The sequence below is a fragment of the Heptranchias perlo genome, chromosome 34 (assembly GCF_035084215.1).
Source record: "Heptranchias perlo isolate sHepPer1 chromosome 34, sHepPer1.hap1, whole genome shotgun sequence".
NCBI classification, from domain to species: domain Eukaryota; kingdom Metazoa; phylum Chordata; class Chondrichthyes; order Hexanchiformes; family Hexanchidae; genus Heptranchias; species Heptranchias perlo.
In genome coordinates, this window is record NC_090358.1 from 3,068,051 (window position 1) to 3,088,692 (window position 20,642).

The window sequence follows — 20,642 nt, forward strand, 5'->3', positions numbered from 1 at the left end:
TAATCTCAATAAGATAAGTAAAATGATGGGTAAATGTAATCATGATTGACAGATGTGACAAGAAATAAGTATGACAGGAATTGCATTATGTATGCAAGACTTATTATAATATAATTGAACATGGGAAGTTGACCAAGTATAGTCTTCAGGTGATGCAGGGTTAGAGGTTCAGGGATAATTGGACCAGGGCATGCAGATGTAATCCATTTTAAAGTCATACATTCTATCCTTATTTTTGTTCATTTCTGTTGTAAATTTCTGTGTTGACTTTTTTTATAATGAAAGCTGCCTGTGTAAACTTGTCAAGTGTAATTACACCCTCCTGCCAGTGGTGTGAGTGCAGCACCTCACTGGCCGGAAAGTGTAATTAATGCCTGGACATTGGGATTTACAATGGAAAAGTTGACAGTGTGGTCGATGGTCCCTGGTGTTGAACATGGGAAGTTGAGACCAAGAATAGACATTAGGTGAAGCAAGTTTAGAGTCCAGGAGATAATTAAGAGCAAGAGCAGACTTAATTTACAGTCATAAATTCTGTCCTTATTTTTAGACTAGACTAGAATATCCTTCAATACCAGACTTGATGGAGATGTCTGTATCTATTTATAACGTGCACACTTGTCTACCTCTTCCATTATAAATTCCTATGCCCCATGTCCATACTTACAATGGAAACTGACTATGTAAACTTGTCAAACTAATTACATCCTCCCTCCCACCAATGATGGTGCTATAGTGCCCCCACTGGTACAATTAGTGTGACAAGTTTTCAAAGTCATTTTCTATTATAAATTGCTACATCCACATTTATAATAGACAAGGTACCCAAGAAGTGTGCACAATATGTTCGAAATAGATATAGATAGACATCTCTAGCTATCAAGTTTGGAAGTGAACGATATCCTAGTCTAACCCATATAGAATAATAGATTAGCTGGGGACATATATTTATGTGGCCTTGCATGGTTTAAGGCCAGTATAACAATAATTGTTCTATATTCAAGTATATCCCACAAACTTTTAAATTATATGAAAAAATGACAGTTACGCCATCTCCAGAGAATGTCTTAGTCTTGACGACATTTCTCGTCAATTAAATTGTTATATTCCGTATGCTTTAAAGGTTCTTTTTAGTTTCCTCATTGATCCTGAATTCACATTTCCATCCCTGCAAACATTTTGGCTGCCATTTTTCTGTGTGACTGTCGTGTGATGAGAGAGAGCATCTTTTACAGTGAGTCCAGAATCAGCTGATTGGAAAAGGAGATGATACTTAAAAGAAGACTGCCTTTAAAGGGTGTGTGATTTCACTAAGTAAAACAGTAGGGGGAACAAGTGAGACATTTTCCATAATAAATATTTAAATGCCATTAAACAAATGAAAACATCTAAAATTGGCTACAAGATGGAACCATTAAATGGCATGAAATGCAGAACCCATCGCATTCAAATAAACTTCCCCCTCGTGTGGCTGGCTCTTTTTCATGGTGGAGTGGTCTCCTAGCTGAAATTATCACCATTTTCTGACTACACAGCATGGTGTGTATGGCATAAAATGGTGAGTGTGTATATGTAAATATATAAATGTTCTCTGTGCCACTTGACTTCCCGTTGTCATGTTTTTGTCACTTTGTATTAACTTTTCCATTATAGATTCTTGTGCCCACATTTTATAATGGAAAATGACTAAATAAACTTGTCACTGTGCAGTCTAGCCACTGGGTTCACTGAATTCTCAATGCTTTCTGAAAATGTTTTTCATCTGTCCTTTTTTCCTTAACAAAAATTTCCAATGCCCAAAATAGAGGTTTAACCAAAATAAAGAAATTATACATTTCACAATATGTTGAACAAATTGATCAATTTTTGTGTCTTTTAATGCCTTCATTAAAGTTTTTACTTGAAGGTTTTGGCCTCTTCCACAAGCCTGGGCTTGGAGTTGACACTTTTGCCCAGATTGGATTGCTTAGTCTGAGCATATGCAGTATTCCTAATTTCCCAGGATGCATCTTTACAGTTCATTCAGCTACAGTAAGGGATATCTTTCTTTAGTTTCTACTCAAGTTTTTCAAAATGATTTGAAGAAAAGCTAGCTGACAAATTTCAAAAGCTTTACTGAAGTAAAGTTCATAGGAAGTTTTTTTTTAAAGTTTGTGTGAGGGGGAAAATGGCTTCTGATTACACATCTGTTGTAGCCTTTGACTTGTGTTCTGTAATCTTTAGAAACAGAGAGGGGGATAAAGTATGTCTTCATGTAATAAGTTTTCAAAAAAAAAAGTTGAATTTTGGAACCCTGTAATTATCTCTCCCATGTTTTGCTGACAAAAGATCAATGTTACGGGTTAGAGCGATGAGATAGATCCTAATTTCTCTAACACCTGAGATGTGGGTGTGACTGTGAAGAGATACAAATACAGAGAAAGGCAAATGGTTTCTTTCCTTATTCTAATTTGTTTTTATTAATTGAATTTGGAAAGCAAACAAATTCTCTTTGAGGGAAACTGTTTGAAGATGAGGCCTTTGGGGTCTCGCCATTTGCCCTTGCAAAGAGCAATTGAGAATGGTGGGAGGGTTACGGGTGAGGTGAGTGATAGCGGAGCAAGAAGTGGGGAGGATAAAGGTTGAGTGGCTCATTCAAAGGAGAAGAGGTAGACGTCCTGATGGGAGTGAGGGTGTGGTGGGAAGGGTAGGGGACACGATTGGAGCGAAGGGATGGGGGAAGCATGAGCGCTTGGGGGAGGCAGTGGGAAGAGAACCAATGAAGGCTACATTTTCCCTGCAACCTCCAACCCCAAATGCAGCCTGTAGTTCTTTTCCCTACCACACTACCCACCACCCAAAAAGAGAGAAGGAAAAGACAGGGAAGTGAAAAAAAAGTTACAGGCAGAGAGAGGAGGAGGAGGAGGAGGAGGAGGAGGAGGAGGAGGAGGAGGAGGAGGAGGAGGAGGAGGAGGAGGAGGAGGGAGAGAAACAGCAATATGAATACAGCAGAGATGGGTAAGAGAGCGACTGCAATCTCTGACTTAACGTGTGTGTGTGTCATTTTTATGCATATTAGACACCGGAATCTTTACAAGGCACAATTGTTGGTATAAATCAGTGCGAAGTAGTTACTGAGCAGATCTCACTTGCTCTCTGCACTTCCTCCAGAGCTAGTGGCAAGCATTTAAGCAACCAGATTAAAATGTGTTTTTTCTGAGCTTCAGTAATAATATTTGGTAAAAATGAATACTATCTTGAGCACAATTTTCCCTTTTTAAAAAAAAAACTACCACTTTAGGTTTGGAAAATGGGGTGAACTTTCCAATCTCCCTTCCCTGTTCTACCAGCCCATCAATAAAAGTCTTAAGCATTCGAGCCATGATTAGGGCAAGTTATCTGTCTTGATGCATTAATCGAACAACATTGACTGAGTTTTTCTCTGATCAGTTTAGGGTAGGAGGAGGCTCGTGTGGAGCACAAACACCGGCATAGACCAGTTGGGCCAAATAGCTTGTTTCTGTGCTGTTAATTCTGTATAGTTTAGTTTTAATCACGGTGTTTCAGTACCGGTGTTCTGCTTCCCTCAACTTGCCAAGGAGTGAAGGAAATTTCCTGCTGCTTGTACAGTTGTCGTGCATTCACTTTGGCTTGGCTCCACTCCACTCACTGGTACTTTCGTTCAAATTCTAACTGTAAACAGTGCCCGACTGTACAAGAAACTGCTGTATTAACCAGCTGGAAACTGCCTTCTGTCTCTCTCGGCCTGCTCAAGAGTGAACACCAGCATGTTAAAACATTGTTGCTGATTAAAAGGGGAAAGCTTAAGGGGCTACTAGAAATTTAAACCCTGCCACTTGCCTGTGATTTTAGTCCATTACCCCATGCTTTTGATGATTTTTGTTGTGCTGCATCATGTGCACTAGCCCCGATGAGCACATGGATGAAATATGATTGAAACTCCAGGAAATTCAAAAAGGAAAGGTTTGAGATAGTCCAGTTTCTGTTGGCACCCTCTTTTTTAAAAAGATAACAATTAGAGTTCTTTTGTTCTCCATTTTCAATATGGATTTCTGTCTCTTTTTTTTCTCCCCCTCTGCTTTCTCTCTCGCTTCTGACTTGGATTCCTCAGGCCAGTTCTTTGATGAAAATGAATCCCCAGCTGATCCGCAGCATGACTCTAAAGTGGCGGATTATAATGGGGATGATGGTAATGTGGGTGAGTACGAGGCAGACAAGCAGGCCGAATTGGCCTACAATGAGGAAGAGGATGGTGATGGTGGGGAAGAAGACGTCCAAGGTGAGCTTGGGCCTTATTTCCTTGAAACTGAGCTGTGCTAAATCTGAGTGTGTTATCTGCTGAATACCTGCTTTAGGGCTCCAAAGGGGCAGGTCATTTTCAACCAGACTGGTGTACTTTTTCCAATCTGTTGCCTTTTATTATATTTAAAACCATATATACACTTTATCACACTGTGGCTCTAATTAGTCAAATTCAAGAAAACATCTGCAAACTTATAGCGACCAACCAAGTAGCCATCAGGTGAGGTGGTCAGTCCTAATTTTAGAATACTTTTTTTTCTTATCCTGCCTGCTCTTTTTTCCTCTTCCCCCACCAAACCGTACCTTGCTTCATATAAACACCTATTTTGAGGTATAAATGATGGTGTCAGAACTCAGCCATTCCTCCTGGGACTAGTTTGAATCCAGCCCTGACTGATTTTTTTTTCTCTTTCTCTCTCTCTCGCTCACTCTCCCCCCTCCTTTTGTTCCTTCTTTCATTCCTTCTCTCCTTTCCTGTTTCTTTCTTTTTTTTCTCTCTCTCTACCTGTTTTGTTTTTTTTTCTTTCATTTTTCTGCTATTTTTATCATGCTGGTTAAATTTCTCTGTGGTATTTTAAGGGAGTCTTTTTTTTTTCCCTTTCTCTCTTTATCTTTCTGTCTGAAATGAGCTTGGGCAATCTCAACTCAGTTTCTAATGGGTAAAAGGACAGAACAGACAATAAACTAACAACCTATTTTGGAGACGCAGGAAAATGTGAGTTTTTATTTATAGATATTGTCTGGTTTCACAATCCACCTACCAGAGTTCACTGTTTCAGATTATCTGTGAGGCCACTAGGTGAGATGTTGTACGAAGCAAGCCTTGCTGTCATTGCAGTGAAAAACCTGGCAGCATCTGTGTCTCCATTACGTGACTGGCATCTCTTAACATCTCACTTCAGAATGGCATTGGTCAAACTTTTGGATATGGCTGTGGTTCATCTTACTACCTTGAGATTGCATAGTGTTGACAAGAGATGAAGTATTGTCTCCTTGCATGGATTGGGTAGAGACACAAAAAATTCAGATTGATTCTTAGTATAATTTGCGATGTTGATTTAAGGAAACAACATTTTATTTTTACTACTTTTCCCTTTTTGAAAGTGCAGGGAAATAATAACTATTTCCTTAGCTGACTGGGATGGGGGGGTGGGGAGACGGTAAGGAGTTATAATAGGTCGAGCACTTCCTTTCAGACAGACTGGAAAGGAAGGCAGTTACTCGGGCCTGCTCTTGTACTTCTGGCCATTAGAAGATATACAAGTTGCCTGCCTAACCTCCCTGATGGGATCTGCACAAATGGGGTATCTAAACAAGATAAATAAAGGAAAGATTTTTAAAAATACTTAAAGGGGGAGTGCGTGATGGATTAAATGCCCTCTAGTATGTCCAAATGCCCAGATAAGCTTACTTTTTAAATCCTTTCTCGTTCTCACCTAGATAAATTGGTAGCATTGTATACCAATTTGCAAGTCTAGCAAATGGATAATGGTCTCTTTAAAGTATATAATCATGCAGATAACACGTTTAGATTTAGATTCAGTTTTGTCTGCATGTTGGCATCTGCTTCTCTGCATGTGTTTAAGTCTGCCTATGGTCAGTTTTCCCACTGATACCTGCATGCAAACCACGGCCCCTCAAAAATGTGATGGCATCATTTTTTTTCTTTCTATCTTTTTTTCACCATCTTTCCATCTCCTATATTTCTAGCTGCATTCCACTAGTGTAACTAGTTTGAATGTAATGTGCATAATGCTTTCGCATTAATCATTGTAGTCATTTTGAATTTGGTGAAGTTATTCTGTCTTTGTGTCTTGACTATTTCGTTCATTGGTTTTACTAGTTATTTTGTCTTGCAAGTTATTTAGCCGTAAATAAAGTTAAAGATCGATTAATAAAACGTTAGAAGAATCAGTAAAATGGGTGGGGTGGAGGGAGAGAGGAGAATTTGTGGAATCATGAGCACAATAACTGAGTCTACCCTGTGTTTAATACAAAATAATTTCCCCCACCATTAGGTTAATTTCCCCTTCTCAAAAATGGAATTCTATTTAATTCAAGATGATTTCCTAGTCATCTTGGCAAATGGCATTGCACCAAATTCAGTCCCATATCTCGTGCAATCTTGATGTACTGATTGTAGTACTTATTCGTTTATAATCAAAATCTGCTTTCCAGAAACACTTTATGCTTTATTATTGCCGGCATTTATAGTAATCAGCCTAGTTTGGTTGTAATGATCACCTCCCATTCTGCTGAAAGATAATTACCTGAATTGTACACATTAATGAACTACAGGAGTCTGCATATGAATGGACCCTGAGGTTGGCGTATGATTGCACTGTTAGCAGATGAATGGGTAATGAGGGATCCTGAGGATAACTCAGCGACTGTACAACTGTTTGCACTGACAGGGGGTGCTTAGCAGAACAGTAAACAAATGATTAATCAGTTGCTCAGCCTGATGCGCTCCTCAGATTCCCCTCCCGTTGACCATTTTGGTGCTTTTAATGGCAATTAAAAAAAAAAAAAATTGTTTTAATCTGCTGCTCAGTGCCCGTCTATTTAAAGTGCTGGTGAATGCTGAACAGCATTGCTTGGCAGTATAATCGTTTGTACATTCACTTTTAGTGGTATTTGGGGTTACAAGCTAAACAGTTACTATAACTGGATTCCATTGTATCTACCTTCTCAATGAATGTGGATTCTGTTTATTTTTTTTTTAAAAGTGTAATCATTTGTTGAAATTTGAGATGGTGTTTTATGCCAAATGGGCATGGTGCCAGATTGGGGCCAGATCCTTAATTCCATTGGTTATTTTTCCCCAGATCGTCATTTTTTTCTGACTTTCAAAGCTGCCCCTTGTGGATGGTACATTGAAACATTTAACAAGCTTGATATCATAATTTTCATTTATTTGTGCATTCTTTTTGTTGCAATATCTTGATGCTGAGAAATATAATACTTCAACAAATCAATTTCCATCCCATGATTTGTGTTTAAGAATGAGTAGATTTATCGATGCAATAAAAAGATTGTCAAAATGAAAAATGATCCAGTCTTCATACACACTATACCTTGAGGGTCTAGCCAAAAATGTATCACCCATTCCTGTGTATGTTGTCAAGCTTTTAAAGTTCTCCTCTGGGATCACAATTTAGATACAGAGGAAGGCCATTTTAGCTCGGCAGTCAAGAAAGAGCCTACTGCTCGTCTCTACTTCTCCCCCACATCCATCCCATTATAACATCCAACTGTTGACTTAAATGATTCTAGAGCTTTTGCCTCCAGTCGCCCAGTGGAAGCCCATTCCAAATATTGACCCATCTTAAGAACTTCCTGATGATCAGTTCTAAAATTCCCCTTTATTGGTTTGAACCTTTGCTCTTTATCCCTATGCCATGGTTTAATTTGAAATAATATTCCAGACTTACCTTCTCTATACAATTTACTAGCTATATATATTTTTTTAAAATTGCATATTGTATTGGCTGAAACAAGCTGATTCACCTGAAATCTAGCTCGGCAAAGGTCCCACAGTAACCGTCGCATGGGTAAGGCCCAACCAACATTTAATAGGCGCTGGATTCTCAATTTCCTGCTTCCTGTTCTCTTAAACCCCCACTTCCCAGCCGGTGTATCGACCCATTAAATGGAACAGCTTCTGTCTGACTGGGAAAAAACAATGGTTAAGTGGGGCCTGGGACATGCACTGACCCAGCTAGCTTCTGCTCTATTCCCGCTGCTACTGTAATTCCCTCTCTCTGTGCTGCCTCTTTGCCCCTCCTGGTCGTTTCAAGGCACTGCCGGCAGTGCCACCGTTTGTTTAGTTGAATACCAGCAGTAAATGTGGGGAGTTGATGTTTTGCCCCTTCAGCTGCCACACTGGTCAGGGTCTGGGGATGCTGGTTGTGGTTGGACAGGTGATGACCCTGCTGTGTTGTGCTTTTCTTCTGCAGAAACTTCCCAAGTGCACATCAGCATCTTTTTAGGCAAAGGATGCGCTGTTGCTGAAGGAGCTCTCTGCTGTCGATCCAGCCACATTATTCAAAAAAAATGCAACTATTTTCAAATAAGCAAAACCACAGGATCAGATTGTGGACTAGCTTATATAGAGAGAGGCTTTCATCACAAGTGTTATTAACAAGTTCTGGTTTCCCGCAGACTTGGCTCAGCCTAGCTTTTATTATGATTATTGCTTTCACTCAGTCTCGGGAAAATAAACTAGCAATGTGGTGACAGCACGTGCTTGTTGAAGCCCTGCTCCCCCTGCTGTTAGAATCATAGAAAATTTACGGTACAGAAGGAGGCCGTTTGGCCCATCGTGTCTGCGTCAGCCGAAAATTTGCCCCCAGCCTAATCCCACTTTCCAGCACTTGGTCCGTAGCCCTGTAGGTTACAGCACTTCAGGTGCACATCCAGGTACTTTTTAAATGAGTTGAGGGTTTCTGCCTCTACCACCCTCTCAGGCAGTGAGTTCCAGACCCCCACCATCCTCTGGGTGAAAAAAATTTTCCACAGCTCCCCTCTAATCCTTCTACCAATCACTTTAAATCTATGCCCCCTGGTTATTGACCTCTCTGCTAAGGGAAATAGTCCTTTCTATCTAGGGCCCTCATAATTTTGTACACCTCAATTAAATCACTCCTCAGCCTCCTCTTTCAAAAAGAACAACCCAGCCTGTCCAATCTTTCCTCATAGCTAAAATTCTCCAGCCTTGGCAATATCTTCATAAATCTCCTCTGTACCCTCTCCAGTGCAATTACATCCTTCCTGTAATGTGGTGACCAGAATTGTACACAGTACTCAAGCTGTGGCCTAACTAGTGTTTTATACAGTTCTAGCGTAACATCCTTGCTCTTATATTCTATGCTTCAGCTAATAAAGGATAGTATTCCATATGCCTTAACCACCTTATCTACCTGTTGTGCTACCTTCAGGGATCTGTGGACATGCACTCCAAGGTCCCTCACTTCCTCTGCACCTTTTTAGTATCCTCCCATTTATTGTGTATTCCCTTGCCTCGTTTGCCCTCCCCAAATGCATTACCTCACACTTCTCTGGATTGAATTCCATTTGCTACTTTTCTGCCCACCTGACCAGTCCATTGATACCTTCCTGCAGTCTACAGCTTTCTTCCTCACTAAGATGCGCACGGCCAATTTTTTTATCATCTGCAAACTTCTTAATCGTGCCCCCTACATTTAAGTCCCTTGATGATACCCTGTGGCTCAATGCTCCCTTTGAAGCCCTGCTCCCTCTGCCGTTGATCACCTGTTGCTCAATCCTCCCTTTGAACCTGCCATGGAGCAGGGCTTCAGAGTTTGCTTGGGCTCCCTTGTCCTCACGTGCAGCACCCCCAGAAGAGTGAAAAGCAAACTGTTCAGGTAAAAGCAGAAAGAAAGATGAGAAAAAGAAAGTAAAATGTAAAAGGAGTCAAAAGCGAGAGGATAGAGAAGGGAAAGGAGAGCAAAACAATAATGAACTGCAAGAGGAGAGACATTTTTTGCAGACCTTCCATTACCAGCTTCCTTAATTAGTGGGGTGTGAGAGATTGAGCTTTTTGTGGCATTCAGGCTGTGATAAAGTTTGAGAACTATTGAATCAGAGAGTGTTCAAATTTATTGTCCAGAGTGAAAATGCCTTGAGTGAGTCTTTGGAGAAGGGGTGTATGTGTGTGCAAGAGTACTCCCTTTAGTTACAAAACATTTTCCTAATTTTTGCTTCTGTTTTCTATTCTTATGCTGTAGTTTTTCTCCCCTTTTTATGCCAGTGTTTAACTTTGGCCAAAGCATGACATTCTCATCTCCTGTCTCCTTTAGTACTCTAGAGTAAATAAACGTCCATTCCTGGAGATGTATTTGGTTTAACCCCCTTTAGCCTGGCCGGCACCTCATCTCATTTATCTCAAATGTCAATTCTGTTTGGGTTATCACTATGGTGCGCGTGTTCCTATCATCATCTCTGGTTAATAATACTTGCAGAAAGTAATCATTTAGTGTTTGTACATTTAAGGGGATGGATACTATTTTCTTTGCTCATTCTCCGTTTATGCTCTGTTGACATCATTTAGATTTCTTGCATCTTCTCTAACTGCCCGTTTACTGTTGTAAGACTGAAAAATTACCTGAGAAATCCTTTGGCAACATGCCTAATCATCCCTGACCTGTGTATGCAGCCTTGCCTACTCCTGCTAATTCCACCATTAGTAATGCCACTGGAGATTGGCTAGTCTTGTGTAAAATCACCTCTCAGTTGCTTCCTTCCAAGGCTTAAAAAGTCAAAGTTTCTCCAATCTTTCTTCATAACTGAGTCCTCTGATAGGATTTAGTCTTGTGGTTCTTCCCTGGACAGTCTCCAAGGCTTGAATGTCTCCCTTGTGTACCCTTGTTCTCCGAGTGATCTAACCAGAGCACTGTACAGTTCAAAGCATGACATTCTCATCTCTTGTCTCCTTTTAGTACCCTAGCGTAAATAAACATCCATTCCTGGGGATGTATTTGGTTTGACCCCTTTTAGCCTGGCCGACACCATCATCTCATTTATCTTGAAAATGTCAATTCTGTTTGGATTATCACTGGTGCGTGTGTTCCTATGGTTAATAATACTTGCAGAGAGTAATCATTTAGTATTTGTACATTTAAGAGGATGGATGCTATTTTTTTTGTTCATTCTCCATTTATGCTCTGTTGACATTATTTAGGTTTATTACATCTTCTCTAACTGCCCACTTACTGTTATAAGACTAAGATTACCTGAGAAATCCTTTGGCAAATCTATACTGCATTCCATTTGTAGACTGTTACTCTGAAAATGTACATGTATGGTGCTCCTTTCTTGTTACCCTGGTGAAATTCAGGGTGGACCATGGGATTAATGCTTAAAGACTTTCAGTGGCCTATTCAGCCTTGACTCATAGATCTATAGTCCCTCGAGAAGCTGTCTGAATCTGGCATGGCTGTTATATGGAACTAGTTGTCCTCCTAACCTAAAGCCACTCGAGATACACCGACAACATCATAAGGAGACAACTGATTTGTTGGTTGTAGAGAACCGACATTTCCTATGGGAACTTTGTTGCTACTAGTTATTTTAAATACTTTACTGAACTGCACCCTTATGATCCATTTGATCAGAGTATATACGCCATTAGTCTTGGCTTTCTACAACTAAATTTGTTTTCTCCATTGATTTTGCAGACTTTAGTGTCATGGTTCCTAAAAGCTATTTGACACCTTAAATATACTCTGCCACCTCTGATCTCTCAACCGGGAGACACTAAATCTATTCCTGATGTTGTGGCCACTTGCAATTTACAATTTTAAAGATGAAATCCTGTTCTTTTTATGTTGATTACAACAATTGCTTGTTGAACGAGTGAACTGCAAGCGGATTTGTGACAGACAGAGCAGTGCAAGATTCTTGGAGCTTGCTCTGAATTTTTACTCCTGGGATTCAGTAATTCCCTGTGCCTGAAGAAACTGCTTTTTGCCAGTCTTGGTTAAGCTGCTGAGGGGAGGACAAGGTGCTCCTCTATGATGGGGGAATATTCAGCTTTGAATCAACTTGGCCGTTCTTGCGTGTCTTCTAGCAGCTGGTTTACAAAGTAACATCGTTAGAAATCTGGGAGCAGCTGCTTTCTGATTTAATGTTTACCAACCAAATAAGGACAGTAACTTCAGTCAGTTGTTTACTGTCTTACAAGCAATATCCATTGTGTGTACCAGTTTCCAAGTGATAAATTTACCCATTTGCTGTCAAAGTCCATCTTAAATTGCTAATAGTCAACAGGAGAATTCCTTAGTGTATGGATCAAAAGCTGCGGTGGCTCTTTGGACAAAGCGTTTGATCTCTGAATGCAGACTTCCCGCAAGACTGTTCCTTGGCACTTGCACGTAACAGAACTGCTGGAATGTTTTGTTGGGGTTGCCGTCCCTTGCGTCTGCTCTCCTTCCGTGAGCTCCACTTATATTTGGTTGGATCAGCATCTAAAGGTGGCAAAGGTGCTTTTCCACTCAGTTCACGAGTCCTGATCTAAAATGTCAGACATTTAGGTGTGTGGAACAAGACCTTGAATTGAAGACAAAAAAAGGGGCAATTCCATCATTTCAGATGGAGCGAGAGTGGTCTCCACTGGGTACATCTGCATCAGACTTTTTTCTAAAAATACAGGTTTGTTTTAGTTTGTGCATCAAAATAGAATTGATGCACAATGTGGCAGGGTCTGTTGGTCAAATGGTGGCTCAAAAGCTTCATTTTTTTTTTAGTTTAAAAACAACAGCACATAGATCCTATAAATGTAAACCAGGATAGTGGGAGCTAATTAAAAAGGGATTCTTATGCTTTTAGTATTTTAAAAGGGGTAAACATTTTACAGCAGGTAATAGTTTCCTTTTATATATGGTGATTAGAAAGTATTGCCCATCCCTAGTTTGGGGACATTGGTGAACCAATTGATTTTTTGCATTGGTCTGACAGCTTCTTGGTCACTTTTGCTGGTGCCAGCTTTTTATTTCCAGGTTTTTTTGGGGCTGGGTTTGGGTTCTCTGGATGCTATGGTGCGATTTGGACTCACATTCTCTGGATTATTAGTCCAGGCCTTGCCAGCGAACCCCACAACCTGAGAATGAATAATAAGAACGAATAAATAGATTTTTTAAAAACTAACAACAAAGACTACATAAAATTGAGGGATTAAATTGGCTATAGATTTTCAGTTTGTGTCTTGTGCATTAGTTTACTAACTTACTGCACAGTGAAGTGATGTTATGCGAGTTCACTTGGCCAATTCCTAATCTTCTCCCATTGGAAGGAGGTGATGAATGTAGATGCCAACTTCTTATCCCATCCTACTGATTTGCTATTGGGAGGCAGTGGTTGGGGTACAGTCTCATTTAAACTGATATATAGGGCTCTATTTTAGCACCCGCTATCGGGTGCGTTTCTGGCGGGGGGGGGGGGGGGGCTCCGAAAATCGGAGAATTCCGGAGCTGGACCGGAGCCCGCCCCGAACCCGCGCACTTCCGGGTTCCCCGCTGACGCGCTGGCATTCGCGCGCAACCCCCGCTGGTGTGAATCCTGCAGGCAATTAAAGCCAGCGGGATGCCACTTGACAGTATTTATTTAGGTGTTTCAGGTCATTAACTGACCTGATTAAGGGATTATGTGGGATTTTAGAACAAAATGGGACTGTTTCCCACACTGGGGGAAACACTCCCAGGTCAAATGGACGTGTTGCAGCTATCAGCCTGTGGCAGCTGCAAAGGTCCATTTGACAGGTGGGGGGGCGGGGGGAGACCCTCACCCATTGCAGGAGGCCACTCTGTCACTTGGGACAAAGTTTGGCCTCCACCACCCTCCTCCTGACAGTCAAAGTCACCAACCTGCACACTTACCCCAGGGTCCGGAGACATGTACCTACCTTGCGGACCCTCAGATGTACATCTTACGGATGGGGGCCGCCGTAGCTGCAGTCATGACCTCCTCGGAGGGCGAACAGCCTCACCAGCCTCGCCATCCACGCCGTCCACCTCTGACACGTGGAGCTCCACAACAGAGTGCTGTGACACATCCACCTGTACAGCAGGAGGGAGGGCTACCGCAGAAAGAGATGCGTCGCAGAGGGCACTACCCTCGCCACAGGGTCCACAGACAGAGGTTCAGCCTCCTGGACCTCTCTGAGCAGCAGTGCACACGGAGGCTCAGAGTCACTCGACATGTAGTCGTGGACATCTGCAGCCTCTTTCATGCCGAGCTGCTCCTGGCTGGCCCATGCACCATCTTCTTACCTGTCGCTGTCAAAGTCACCACTGCCCTCAACAACTTCTCCGCATCCTTCCAGGGTGCAACCGGGGGCATCGCCGATGTCTCTGTCGTCTGCGCAGAAGAGCCCTGCAAATACACCTACACCCACTCTGCAGTGACACAATGGGTGGCATCAGTTGTGGGTCCTCATAATGATCCTCAGGAGCGGGCATTATTGCACAAACCAGACAGGATTCGCGAAGACATGGCAGTAGTGGTGCCAATATAATATGTAATGTGAGTTGTTCTGAAATTCAATATAAGTAACACCCATGACAAACCCTCAAACACCCATGTGCATCCCCTTCATGCTCACGACACGTTTGCCTTACGCTGCCTACTGCACATATGTGATGCATGCCCTGTGGCTGCAGCACAGGTGGTGGCAGGTTGAGTGAGGCTGGCCATGACAGATGCACGAGAGGGTGAGTATGAGATAGCCATGAGATTGTATGAGGATTGGGTTGAGTGGTAGTGGCGGGATGAGTACTGGCGAGGTGAGTAGATGCAGGTAAGATGAGGATGAGGATGAGGTTTGAATGGGTGTGAGGGGTGATGTGACAGAGTAGTGTTGGCAGTGCTGAAGGAGATGTGGGGTGGGGGCAGTGATGTGGCAGACTGAGTGTAGGGGAAAGACTACGTGTACTCACTTTGGCTGACCTACTGAAGTCATTGGAGCGCCTCCTGCACTGTATGCAGGTGGACGATATGTTGGTGGCGCTGGTGACCTCCTCTGCCACCTCGAGCCAGGCCTTCCTGGTGGCAGAGGCAGGCCGCTTCCTCCCGCCTGCCAGGAGGAAGATCTCTGTCCTCCGCCTCCTCCTCACCCCATGTATTGATACCTGGAGTGAGGCATCATTAAACTGGGAGCAGCCTTCCCCCTGGGCTGCTCCATGCTGTAATTGTTGCCATTTGTTGCAGCATCTGTCAGTGGAGGACTGCCCCTTTAAATAGAGCATCTCCAGCTGACAGATCTTACTGCGCATGCGCAGCCCGCTCAACGCGCAGATCAGCAGTGGGGAACCCGGAAGGCAAGGTAAGTGGATCCAATTAGTGGATTGTCTGCTACGATCGCGCGGGACGCAGACTAATTTCACCAGGCGCGTTACCCACGCGCCCGATAGCCCCCCGGCCGAGAACCCGCAGCGCTGCTAACATCGGGCCCATAATGAACACACAAAGGGTTGTGATCATATACCTTGTCCTCATTTATAGGACTCCTTAGACCTCATTGAGAGCTGAATGCATTTTAAATTATAGCCATCTAGGGATTACCATTATAAGGTGCAATTGTAGGATGTGACAATATTCAGAAACTATTAGTTCCCACCATTATATTGTAACTTGTCTTGATTGCTTTCCAAAGCATTGTATTATGAGCAATTATCAGTTGTATTGATTAGATAACTGTAGTAAATGTTATATAATTACCTTACTTTCAGTGGCTATTGTATTACTGTACTCTCTTCGGATACTAGCAAGGTTTCAATTTAATTGAGTTCTCAAGTGGCTCAGTGGATAAGAACATTCTTGGTCTAGTACTTAGTCATAGCAGCCAAGAAGGCCCCAGGTTCAATCTGTCTGTGCTGAGTTAGAGAACGTCAGCTGGATAGCTTTAGGTGCACTGCCGTTGGCTTCAGTGTTCACAGGTTGAGAAAGGAAAAGCAACTGCAGGGTTTCTGCTCCTGATTTGTGATTCAGTGGTCCCCACTGGAACGCATGCACATGTAAACATTGGATAATCACAGAATCCGGCTTTGTTGTGATTCCCTCCATGGTCGATTATCCTGCCAGTGCTCACAACCTAAGCTCACACATGATTAATAACCATTGGGGTGCTAGAGCCACGAAGAGGGGGTAGAGAAAAGAATCTCCAAATTCTAATTACAGTTGAATTTTGCTTTTTTTTTGGGTTTATATCCTTTTCTTTGTTTCAGTCAAGAATGAAGGGATGTTTGATCCAAGAGTTAGAATTTTGGTCGAATTTTTTTTACTTTTTAAAAAAGTATTATTTTGTGAATGTTAATAAAACAGTATTTTTGAAGCTACATTTTCTAATTCTGTTGGTTCTCTTATTTCCAATGGTAGATGAGGAGGAGCAAGACCTTCCAGGGGACAATATGCCTGCTGTACATGAAAATCGCCGCTTTGCAGCTGATGGTTTGTAACTGTGTGCCATGAGACCGAGTCCAGGTTTAAAAGCTATGGAAGGAATCTTGATTCTGACAACGCAATAACGCAAAATCGTTGTACAGTACGCCATGGCCTTTTCTTTTTACAAGTGCATTACTTGATAAATTTGAGAACTTCTGGTGTTAATGTCCGGTGAAATAGAAGGAAGTGATACAGACTAATATTTCTTAAAGATTATAAGCAGATTGTTTAGATTGATTTATAATTGCAAACATTCGGGGGCGGGGAGGGAATTTAATTTACCTCTGTACATTATTTTGTATATTTTGTACTTTTGAAGATTTTATATTAGTTTTTGTTTTGAGAAAGGATCAGAGTTCACTAAACCATTACAAAAAATAAAATCAGCAAAATGACTGTCCAGACTAGCAGTAATCTGCTATATTCAGGTTAATCAAAGTAGCATTTGAGATCTGATCTGTTTAAATTTACTATATATATATATATAAAACAATAAAACTTAGCAACTAACTAGCTGAAACATTTTGCCTTGTATAGCCATCTATAAGATTTAATTTTGCTCAGAGGGAAGTTTTTTTGCATTGTGCTGTGAAAACAGTAAATATGGTCTCTTGGTTCTTTGGGAGAGGTGATGAGAGTCTATTCTGGTGAATTGAAGGCATTCTAACTTTTTAACACACATAAGAAAAAGGTATAGATCAATGCTGTGACTGACGACCCCAATTCAGCAAATGAAACTCATCTAAAATGTCTTCAATGGAAGCATAGTTTGGATATTGATTTCCACACACGTTCCTTTTGTTGTTTCCATCAACTTGTGTATTGCTATGTAAATAAAAACCAGGGACAGTAATGAGACTTGGACAGTGCTACCTACAGACAGGTATGGAGTGAGCAGTCTGTTTTGTGGAGAAGTTGCTGGATCTAAGGGAGCAGTAACAGCAGAAGTCTGAAACATAGTGATAGAAAGAAAAGGTCACCATCTTGAAAACTGTGGTACGGAATGACCCTCCTGGGTGGTTGTTATTACTACTTTAAGGGAGGGTAGAGTACTAATGAGTTTTTTTTTAATGAATTAGACATTAGACATCTCCTGATCTACTTTGCTCGGTGAAGATTGGCTCTCATGTCTGTAACACAAACTGACATTAAATAAAATATAAACCAAACACATGTTAGTGTTTTGGTATGGTTTTCATTCCTTGTGAGATACAGATAGCCACTCTTGTGGAACTGAAAATTGTAACAAAGGTTTCAATATTATATTATCCTCTGTATAAGTCAGCAGGCAGTAAAATGTTGCACTATCACTTTTAAAAGTGACTGTTGTAGATTTTTTACATTGTACAAAAGAAATGTATAACCCTCTAATTTACTGTTGAAGCATGTGGCAAAAAATATTGTGAATACACAAATTGCAGCCTTGGAAAACATAGACAGACTAGAAATGTATTGCAATATACTATCTCCATGAATTTCAAATCTTTAGAGTTAGAATGTTCATTATTAGGTGTAATGAATTTGATTGCAAAGTTTGAACTTTACAAGATTTATAATTATGATCGGAGCAAAAATTTGAATTTCAGAGGGTAGAGAAATAATGCATTTTTCCTTTTTAGACATAATCTCATGATTTAAAAAGTAAAATACTGCAATATATTCTCCCTTAAATAACCCAATAAATCACTGCAGGCACAACCTTATGACCTGTCTAACTTAATGTGGGTTGAGGTAGTCCTCAATAGGAGTTGTAATACAATTCCATGAAATGTGGGATCCCATCAAAGCTATTGAGTGGACACTGTGGAATGCTATATATAAAAATGTTGCATTTTTAAATGAGTGGTTAACAATCAGATAACTGATAACTGGGAGTGAGTTATACAGCTCATTCTTGATCTACCTTCTGGTCAATCACTTCATTTTGTGGTTCATAACATCTTCTGAAGCACTCCATTAGATTACAGCACTTCTAACTTGCTTTCAGGTATCTATTATTCTGTAATTGGCAAATTTAGTCATGTAAACAAGATGAGCATAGTTCAGCCTCTGTGTGCAGCTTTTTAGGGAGGGCTGGGGTTGGTTCTTTCCATGTTAAATAATTGCAATGGATTTTGTGCTTCTGAAATGTTACACCTGTGTTGTAAAACTGTAAGAAGAAGATGCTGCATGGTACCATGGTTTCTGTTCCTCTGATTTGTTTACAAAACTTTGAATAAATGGTTTCTTTCTTGAGTTTATGTGGAGAGTGTGTTTGTGAAATATTGTCTGATGCATGCGTTGTTTGGATCAACTGAAGTTCATGCTGTCAGAATCTGCCTGAAAACAAAATGCACATTAATTTCAAGTTAGAGTTTTTAAAGAGATGAGTTCAATTTTTTTTTTTGTTCCAGTTCGTTCTTTATCCATAGTTAGTCCAATATAATCTGCCTGCATTTTCTGATGAGCAGAATAAAATGGGGTTGTGCTTATTTGTTACTTGGGAGATAAGAACTTTTCATATGATTTTGGGAGGGGAAGGAGAGTGTTTAGTCATCTGGGCAACTTCATCTACTTCAGAAAATTCTAAAGGGCTACGGACGTTGACTTTTCACCTACAGTTCAAATCCAGCCCAGACTGATGGGATGAAAGCACTGGCTGTTGAAAAGGTCTATATGAAATGAGTTTGGGTAAACCTCAATCCAGTTCTGTGGGTAAGGGCTCACCATCTAAACTATCCTAATTCAGTATCAATTGGCGATCTCAGTCAGACGAAGGGATGGGATGGGAAAGGCAAAATAAATGTCTCACTAGTGCAGTAGAGGGTGCTTTCTTGAGGTTAGGACTCTGGCACATTGGGGCATAGTTACAGAGAGCTTCATTCTGTATCAACCCATTTCTACATGACCCGGGAGTGCTGAAATCTGACTTTGGCTTTGATTAGCTATGTTCTTACCCAATCACAAGCCAGAGAAGTGAAGATTGACAAGGCATTGTTACGTCAACCTGGCACATTTTGATGCATTAAAACGGTGAGACTATTTCCCTTAAAGCGCACAAGATTACAACCTCAATTGAGATGGGATTGCCAATCTGACCAGCTATATTTGCCTATTGTAGTGGCATGGAAGTAAAATGAAATACAAAAATATTATGTAGGCACACTTTAAAAGAACACTTTAAAAGAACACGTTAATCAAATTGCAGATTGGTGTGAATTATCTTACTCATTGGACTGTGGAGGGGAGGGAAAAGAATTGTATTGTGACACTGCATTATGTAAGATTCCCATTAACAGGAAGAGCCTCATACATTAAAGAACCCCTTGCCGTAGTACGTTTTTCTGGGATGACTCCTACTTGGCTCCCAGACCAGTCTAAAGTGCTAAAGACCCATAGAAATGGGTGGACTCACCTTTGGATGCATGTGGACCCTCCTTGTAATTGATGTTGCTGAGAGGCTGAGATTCAAAATGGTGGATCACTGGGAGGTAGGGTTGCCAACCCTCCAGGATTGTCTTGGCTTCTCTAGGAATTTAAGATTCATCATCTGGACACTGCTGTGATCACCCAGGAGAAAAATCATAGGGGCATTAAAAAAAAAACTTATTTTATTTTCTTTGAACACTTCCAGTTATTAGTTATAAAAAATATTGGGGATGCAGGAGAAAAGGCAGTTTGACTGTCGGCCAAGAATCATCCAATTGGGTAATGAGTCTTTACTTTCCAATGGGCGTGGGAAGGCGGTGCCCCATGAGGATGTTGGACAACCAATGGCAGAAATGTGGGGGGTGGGGCTGTTGGAGGCAGGAGATTGTGCAATGAAACCTCCGGGAATATGTCCAACCAGAATTGGCAACCCTACTGGGAGGTCAGAGAATTAGGTATGTTTCTGACTAGGTAATATCTTTATAGTGCTATATTTGGGGGGGAAAAAAATGCCTGTAGGTTTTCCTTCCCTTTTTAAGCTGCTAGCAAAAAAAAAAACTTTTTTCCAAACTCTCTCAAAACTCCTTCTGCTGTGATATTTCTAGTTTTCCCCAAAGTAGTTTAGTTAGCAGTAGCAAGTAGTGTGACATCATCCAATGACAGATAACTACTCACAATCTCAACGCAGCCAATGGCTGCTTGCAGTAAGAGGGGAAAAACTCAACTTTGAGTTATGCCCTTACTGACTTGGAAAAAAAATGGGAGGAGCTACATTTTGGAGGATGATTCTGTATATTTAAACAATATGTAGCAGAATGACCGGTGGTAGCATATCCATTGCCACTTGGGAATTTTCCCCTCAACTGCAACTTTTTTGTAACAAATTTAAACTCGTGATTTGATTTTCAATTTTCTTCAGGCGCTGTATGGAAAATAATGAAGAACTACAGTTGGTAAGTGTCAACTATGTGATT

General features: G+C 41.1%; 1 protein-coding gene across 4 annotated transcripts in view; it reads left to right on the forward strand.

Moving 5' to 3' along the window:
- The window catches only part of golm2 (golgi membrane protein 2), a 75,921-nt gene extending 57,426 nt beyond the window's left edge, over positions 1 to 18,495 (forward strand). For 3 of the 4 annotated variants that reach the window (XM_067971289.1, XM_067971290.1, XM_067971291.1), the window contains 2 exons: positions 4,112 to 4,279; positions 16,195 to 18,495. In XM_067971289.1, coding sequence (XP_067827390.1) covers positions 4,112 to 4,279; positions 16,195 to 16,274 — 248 coding nt within the window. In that variant the 3' untranslated portion in view covers positions 16,275 to 18,495. The remainder of the gene's footprint in view (positions 1 to 4,111; positions 4,280 to 16,194) is intronic. The other variant, XM_067971292.1, reaches the window with a different exon arrangement.
- Positions 18,496 to 20,642: the final 2,147 nt, after the last annotated feature.